At 50.4% G+C, this 7,911-nt stretch overlaps 1 protein-coding gene across 2 annotated transcripts; it reads left to right on the top strand.

Moving 5' to 3' along the window:
* The first annotated feature begins 293 nt into the window (after positions 1-293).
* Positions 294-1,206, top strand: SOX21 (SRY-box transcription factor 21). Of its 2 annotated transcripts, XM_059902578.1 has the most exons (2): positions 294-668; positions 750-1,206. In XM_059902578.1, exons 1-2 carry the CDS (start codon positions 294-296, stop codon positions 1,122-1,124), a joined length of 750 nt encoding a protein of 249 aa, XP_059758561.1. In that variant the 3' UTR covers positions 1,125-1,206. The 2 variants fall into 2 exon arrangements, with proteins under 2 accessions (XP_059758561.1, XP_059758560.1); XM_059902577.1 differs by having other exon boundaries at positions 294-1,206.
* The last annotated feature ends 6,705 nt before the right edge of the window (positions 1,207-7,911 follow it).

The raw sequence follows: 7,911 nt of genomic DNA, 5'->3' as shown, positions 1-7,911 counted from the left end.
TGCCACCGTGGGGTGGGGACACCGCCGAGAAGTTATCGCGCCCCGGAGAGGATTTTCCCGAGCGCTTGGCCGGAGAGAGCAGGGCGGCCAGGGGAGCGGCGCGGCCCGGGGCTGGTCCCCCGGCCCCCTCCTCCTCCCGGGCGGGAGCGACGCCGGGGTGCGAAGTGGGGCGCGGCGAGCGCGGCGGGCCGGAAGGGTCCCCGCGGACAGCCAACATTGATTTCCTCCGGGCCGACAGCGACGGCGCGGGCGGCGGCGGCGGCGGCGGGCTGCAGCCGCGGCACGGCGAGAGCATGTCCAAGCCGGTGGACCACGTCAAGCGGCCCATGAATGCCTTCATGGTCTGGTCGCGGGCTCAGCGGCGCAAGATGGCCCAGGAGAACCCCAAGATGCACAACTCGGAGATCAGCAAGCGCCTGGGCGCCGAGTGGAAGCTGCTCACCGAATCGGAGAAGCGGCCGTTCATCGACGAGGCGAAGCGCCTGCGCGCCATGCACATGAAGGAGCACCCAGACTACAAGTACCGGCCGAGGCGCAAGCCCAAGACGCTGCTCAAGAAGGACAAGTTCGCCTTCCCTGTGCCCTACGGCCTGGGCGGCGTGACCGACGCCGAGCACCCGGCACTCAAGGCGGGCGCCGGGCTGCACGCGGGCGCGGGTGGCGGCCTGGTGCCCGAGTCGCTGCTCGCCAACCCCGAGAAGGCAGCCGCCGCCGCCGCCGCGGCTGCCGCCCGCGTCTTCTTCCCGCAGTCGGCCGCCGCCGCCGCCGCCGCCGCCGCCGCCGCCGCCGCCGGCAGCCCCTACTCGCTGCTCGACCTGGGCTCCAAGATGGCAGAGATCTCGTCCTCCTCGTCCGGTCTCCCGTACGCGTCGTCGCTGGGCTACCCGACCGCGGGCGCGGGCGCCTTCCACGGCGCGGCGGCGGCGGCTGCAGCGGCGGCGGCGGCCGCCGGGGGGCACACGCACTCGCACCCCAGCCCGGGCAACCCGGGCTATATGATCCCGTGCAACTGCAGCGCGTGGCCCAGCCCCGGGTTGCAGCCGCCGCTCGCCTACATCCTACTGCCCGGCATGGGCAAGCCTCAGCTGGACCCCTACCCCGCGGCCTACGCCGCCGCGCTATGACCCCGCGGGGCCGCCTCGCGAGGACCGGTGTGCACACGTGTACATATGTATAGGTACGAGCTCTGCGGCCCCCCCCGAGCGCCCTCCCGCGACGGGGGCCCCGGTTTGTATGTACATAAGATGTATAGGTGCCAGGCGGAGGCAGAGAGGCCAGTCGGGGCGCGAGTGGCCGAGCGCGCGAGTGCGCGGGCGAGTGTGCGTGTGAATTCACAGGGTCATTTCAGACCTGCACCCCGGCAGACAACTTTAAAGAGGGCAGTTGTATCTCGCAGCAGTTGATGTTTGCTTTGCACTTCGGAACCTGTTGCGTTATGGCCCACAGAGGTGGAGGAGTAACTTTTTGATATGTTGGGCTTTCCAGCTTTCTTTGTTGGAAGTTTATTGTCGGTTTTGTTTTTGTTTCCCATTATCTTTCTTTTATTGTTATTATTCTTTTCTCCTGGTCGCTGTTGCATGCACTCTGTTCAAATGTTGGGTCTGAAATGGTTGGCACAAGGGAAAAGCTGATCTGTGTCATTAGTTTCTCGGAGCGGGATGGCTCTGAGCAGCCTTGCTCCCTATTTGTACCATTTGAACTTTGCAAATCTCTGTTCTCTCAAGCAGAACCCCCAGGCCGGATCCATTCTTGACCAGTGACCGGCTCGAATCTGGCCTTTTGTGTGTGAGATGATCACGGTTTCTTTTGTTTATCATAGCATATGCAAATCAGAGCAAGAGCTCTTTCTCGAGAGCAAGGACGGCAAGCAAGAAATATGTGTGAGATGAAAAGTTGTCAATTGGATTTTCTCCCTTAAAAAACAAACAAACAAATAAACAAAAAACTGCTAGAAGTCTCCCTCAGTCCACTCGCTTGGATTTTTGACACAGTTTACACAGAAAGAGAAAAGGCATTATTCCTATTTTCCCCTTATGACTTGAGTTTCACCTTAAGATTGTAAATGTGTATATGTCCTTGAAAACATTAAGTCTGAAAATGTGTTATTTGCGTTGCCCTAAATCTGAGTCGGTTTTAGACTCTAAAACATTTTGAACAAATGTCAAAGTTAACTTTTAAAAATTGCGGGTCTATTTCAGAACCGCAATTTTATCTAAGATTAAATCAGACTTTTTTTGTCTGAGTGGTAATTATATATTTATTATTTAGCAAAACAAAACAAAAACCAGAATTGTTTTGACAGATGCCTCTCTGTTTCAGCTAGCATTTCTCCAACTCAAACCGTTTAAATGTGTTTTGGAGTTCCCTCCCTAATTAGCTTATTTTTTAGATCACCTGCAATTCATTTGCAAATTATGATAAAACACATTTTAGAGAAAAGAACCTCATTTGTAGTTCTTTTTCTTTTTAAATGTATATATTTTGACTAATGTTTGTGAATGAAGTTGGCTAACATGTATTTAGTTTCATTTTGGCTTTATGTAATATAAAGTTTTAAAAAGTTTAAGTATTGGTTTTAACCTTTATGTGTAAATGGTTTTCTTGTGTGATCTTCTAATTTAATATTAGACGTCTAAGCTATATCTGTAAATTAGAATCCGACTATCACTCTGTTCATTTTTTCTGAACAAAGAGTTTAAATAAAGCCTGAACCAGGGAAAAGAGAAAATCCTTTATTTCTTGTTGAGTTCCTAACAAGATTTTTATCTGAATTGCCCTTACGTGCCTGGTCCAGGTGAAGTGTAAGGTATCCTCCAAAGGCAGCCTTTGTTTCACTTTTGAATAGATTTACTAGGAAATCTAAATCAAGCCATTGTTATTCATAGCCAAAAACCTGATTTATCACATTTTTAATCGTGAATAGGAAAGAAGATAAAAAAAAAAAACAAAAACCAAGTAGTTGTATTATCTTGGGGGGGGGGGCGGGTGGTGGAGAAGGCATTCATGAACCAGTAGAACAGAGCCCATTGAAAACATCCAGACCGTTTAAAGCATTTCACTAGTTTCCAGTAACATTTTAAGAGGAGAAAGTTGCCTGACCACTTTATCCTGTTAGTCGGAGAGCTCCACTGCTTAAATCAGTGTAATTTGTTCGTGTATCTTTGGCATATTCCTTATTTACACCTTAAGATTTTATTTGTAAGGATAATCACTGCTAACGACATTTTACAACTTTGGGCCTCTTTAAGGCTTTATTCTGTCATGCTAGTGGCATTAAAATAGAAATATAACAAATTCTAATGGAGAGGGTTGAATTTCCAAGGCTAGACAAGTTTCCACTGGAGAAAGGTTTGAAATCGTAAAGGATTTTAATATTAGAAAAGAAATTATAGGGCGCCAGGAAGAATATCAGAGAAAAAAAAATTAACTGCAGGGAGATCTTTATTTTCGCCCCACCAAGATAGAACTTCTCAAGATACAAGACTCAACTAGTCCTAAACTAGTTTCCCTACCGACAGAGACCGTCTCTGGAGCTCCACGTCTTTATAAGCGATCCAACTCTTTAAAGTCATTGTTTTCCCCCAACGGAATAATATTTTAAGAACCATGAAAAGTTTTGGAAATGTGAAAAATAGGCTCTGCTGGTTTGACCCTGATTCACTAATTAAAACGATCCCTCTCCTCTTATTCCCCGAGCTCTTCGCAATATTATAAGTTAATTCATATGGTTCTGAGCGATTATGCAAAACTAATTTGGACTGTCCAGGGGTAATTATCCCTGACACGGTTAATTAAATCCTTTCAAGGCTTCGTCTTTCCCTTTTGTAGCAGCCCATCACTTCTCAACACGGAACTTCCTGCGGCTCGCTGGAAATCACCCCAGCCCTAAATCTTAGTCACCTCCCAGAGCCTTCCAGCTCGGCCCCGCCGGCCGAAGATTCCCCGCCCCCTCCCGTCCCCTCCCCTTTCCCTAATGATCGGCGTTTTCTGGGAGCAACGCTCCGGAGTGTGGATGAACGAGAGCAGGACTAGAAAGACGGGTGAGGGAGGGGGGGAGGATGCCGCGGGGGAGCACACGGGGTCACACAGCCAACAGATTGCGCGGCTGTCTGAGTAGTCCACAGGCCTAGCGGGGGGACTGGTTTATCACCCCCCGACTCCAGTGGTCTTGCTAACAAGTTGCGCCTGGAGAAAGTCGCCCTCCGAGTTAGACTGTGCAGAAGTAAGGGGGTGCGACTCGGGGGCCAGAGGGCGTGGAGGAAGGGCCGGGTGTGCCTGTGAGGGTCAGAAAGTGACCCGTGAATACAGCCCTCGGTAGGCAAAGAGCTGCTGCGTACTCGAGATCTGTCTCTCTCTATCCATCTCTATCTCTTTCCCCTCTTCTCTCCTCTCCTTCTTTCCTTCCTTCCCTTCCTGCTTTTTGCTCTTCTACATTTTCGTTCCTTTTTAAGGTTTAAAAAGGCTACGACATTCCTTAGGTAGTCTCTCGGTTGCCTAACGGCTTTACACAACCCTCACACCCGAGGGGCCAGGAGTGTTGCCCTCGGGCTTTGAGCAAACAGGTGGAATTGTTCTGTTGCAGCCGTAAGGACCAGAGCTGGGGGACGCTGCCGTGCGAGGGAGGGCTTCCAGACAGCAGCGGGGCTGGCTGCCGTTGTCACTTCATTTGACAATTTCCTCCTCCTCTTCTCCCCCCCCCCCCCCGCCCCGAAGAAAGTAGAACGAAACAGCATGAATCTCCCTCTCCCGCCCCGGCTCTGGGTAGCCTAGGCGAGGGGCGCAGAAGATGGAGACAAGATTCGACCATCTTCCCTGAGCAGAGAGGGACCCGTGCGCCAGCCAATCAGAGCGCGGCTCGGCCGCTCCCCGCCGCCGCCGCCGCACCCTCGGGGAGAGTGAAGTTCCCGCAACTGGCCCGCCCGAAGGATCCGTGTCTTTCTTGTGCTCACAGCCCAGCGGAGGCAGAGAGAGCGCCAACCAAACTTTATTAATCTCTCCCCGTTCTTTCTCTCTCAGCCCAGTGCATCTCAAAGGTCAGCCCTCTTCTTTTAAAAGACTGATATCATTAATTCACTGACAATCCCTCCACCCCCCCCCCATTCTTTTTTTCTCTCTTGCAGGAAAAAGAAACGAGGGGGGGGGGGACATAGTGAAAAGAGGTTTTTTTTTATCCTTTTTTTTTTGTCCTTCAGTGGGAGCGTTTAGACAGTCGAGGAGGTTTTGTCCAGGAACAAAACGCAGGGTTGGGAGGTTTTGTGAGAGCGTTGTTTGTTGAAGTGGAGCTAAGAAAAAGCGGCGGCTTTCTCCTCATTGTGAAGAAACCAATCAGTGGTATTTGGAAAACTGTTAGCATTGTGCACTTCTTCTGTGTCCATTGTGAGGCGTTTCTTTTCACAAGGTTTTTTTTTCAGCCGATCCAGCTGGCCGGAATGAATAGCGGTGCAATGTGTACACGCTTTGTCCCTCCGGCCTTCAAGTAGCCCCCATTGAATAGACTAAGTTGACACTGCGTGACAGTGAAACAACATAATAAAAAATACATGAGCCCCTGAATAGGAGCAGGCGCATAAATAAATAAAATGGGTGACCAAAACTGGATAAACTGAATGACAAAACGGTGAAAGGGGAACAAAAAGATATTTAACACGCTAGATTAGCATTAGAATGCGATCTACAAGGCAGAACAATTGATGAATAGGTTTACCGGCCAAGAAAGAAATGGACTAAATGCCCTTTGAATAGATATGCTTTTTGCAAGGGTTTTGAATAGATATGCTTTTTTTTTGCAAGGACTGAATGGGCAAAGGTAAAGATGAAGCTATGCAAATGAGCGGGGGAACTTTTAATATATATTCTTTAAACACACACACACACACACACACACTGCGGGAGGAGAGTGCCGCCTCGGGGTGTTTATAGAAGCAATAATTGCCATTATTAGCATTGTCTGCAACAGATAGAAATTGAACAGGTTGGGATAATATAGGGTAGCAGTAATTATTCTTCTAATTAATGGTCCTTTGCTACTTTAAAAAAGAAAAAAGGAAAGAAGTAAAAGTTATGCAGAAGTTATGTTTCCTGTGTCCCTTCGCCCAGCGTTGGAATCCGTGGAGCGGCAAGTCTGGCCATTCCAAGATGCATGCTGATTTTAGAACAGTCCAGGGAGCCAATCCTTAGACTCAGGGTTTGGGGCCTGCTTTCCATTTATGCTGCGTTTTTGAGAGTCTCATACAGCGTCTGGTACATGGTAGGTGCTGAATGAATAGTTGTGGAATGAATGAACGCATGTAAGTTTGACAGAGGAACCCTGGCCTCCTATGGATGTCCGGGAGGAGGAATACCAAGGATGGCTTTCGCATTTCACTGCCCCTAACCTCCACCTTATCTAGGGGAACGGTCCAAAACCTGAAGGGTTTTGTCTTCAGCCTACCTGGGCCGCTGGAAAAGATGTGAAGACCAAACAAGTGACGAGCAACTACTGCCCCCCCCCCAATTCCTCACTCTGTCCTCACCCCCAAATCCGCCCCAAAGCTTGTGAGGAGTCCCATCTGGCTGCGTAGAACATTGGACCCACCCCCTTAAAGAATTAGAATACACTTAAAGCTTAGCTCTTTCTCGCGGGCTTCTCCCTTTGGCTCCTACCCCCCCTTTCCCCTCCTGGCTTGTAAGCCTTTGACTGAACCCCACGCAACAGGGAACCTCCTGCCTGAATTGCTGGCGGAGGCGGGGCGCGAACCCGCGGAGATCTGCGCTGTCCTCAGGCTCCCTTCGCTGCCCCGGGGGCAGGCGTCGGTAACCTTGTCAGTTGTTTTATGTTCAATGGTTGACCGCCAAGCCTGCCCGGCTGCTGGGCCACCCAGCCGTCGAACTTTCCAGCGGCTTTCAGCGCTGCGCAAACTTAAATGAATAATGCAAATTATAGACGGCCCAGCTGACACGTCCCTGCGAACGCGCGTAGGTTCAGAGGGCGCTCTGAGCAGCAGCTCTCCCGACCTCCCCGACGGCCGGCGGGAAGCTGGGTTCTGAGAAGCAGTGACAACTGCTTCTGAATTGTTGAGACAAAAGGGGGGGGGGTGTCCCGAACTTTAAAAGCAGTGTTCTCACCCACCCCCCCCTCCCCGCTTCTTCTTTTTAAAGAAGCAGTTGAGCCTTACCAAGTGACGGGGGTCGCGCGGAAGCCTCGCATATATTAAAGTGTAACCCGAGCCTTCGCGGTTTCGGCTCCACTTAAAACATGCAAGTTCCTAGAAACCGACAAATCTGAAAAACTTGCGAAGGGTTCTATCCGGATAAACCCGTTGGGAGTCACTTTGAGGAGATAAAAAGCATAGAGATTGGGGTGATGGGCAGTTGTGGGAGGCAGTGACCCGTTGTTCCAGGTTCCAGGTGGCCACTGGGCCTTTGGAAACCGCCTCGGCGCGGAGCAGGGAAGTGGTACCCACTAGGCAACGACTTCAACGCCTCCGTTTTTGTGACCGCCCCCCCGCCACTCTCCCCAGCCCCTCACTGCACGCTTTGTCAGGTAGACTCCATCACCCTTGCCTCGGCTGCCCCATCATTCACACTTGACTGGAGGAAATAAAATCGGCTTTGGTTTTTTAATTCCTTTTGAAGATTTCTCTACCTGATTTCTACCTCCTTTGGGCTCCTCGCTTGATTGGGGGAGGGGTTATTTAGGGACTTTTTGACAAACAGAAGAAGTTTAGGTACTAATTGTAAACACCCCGTTGCTCTCCTTGAACGTATTTATTATCATATTAGCCGAAGACTTGGAGACACATGGCCTATTACTCATTTCAAGCCTCTAGGCAAAGAATTCTCCTACTGAGATCGACCAGTAAAACCAGATTTCTTAAGGGAAATTACCAGGACGTCTTCAGTCTCTCTTCACAAAATGATATTACTGGATTG

Source organism: Balaenoptera ricei, chromosome 18, assembly GCF_028023285.1.
Source record: "Balaenoptera ricei isolate mBalRic1 chromosome 18, mBalRic1.hap2, whole genome shotgun sequence".
Taxonomy (NCBI): domain Eukaryota; kingdom Metazoa; phylum Chordata; class Mammalia; order Artiodactyla; family Balaenopteridae; genus Balaenoptera; species Balaenoptera ricei.
The sequence above is the reverse complement of the archived record's forward strand: the minus strand, read 5'-3'. Positions and strand labels throughout refer to the sequence as shown.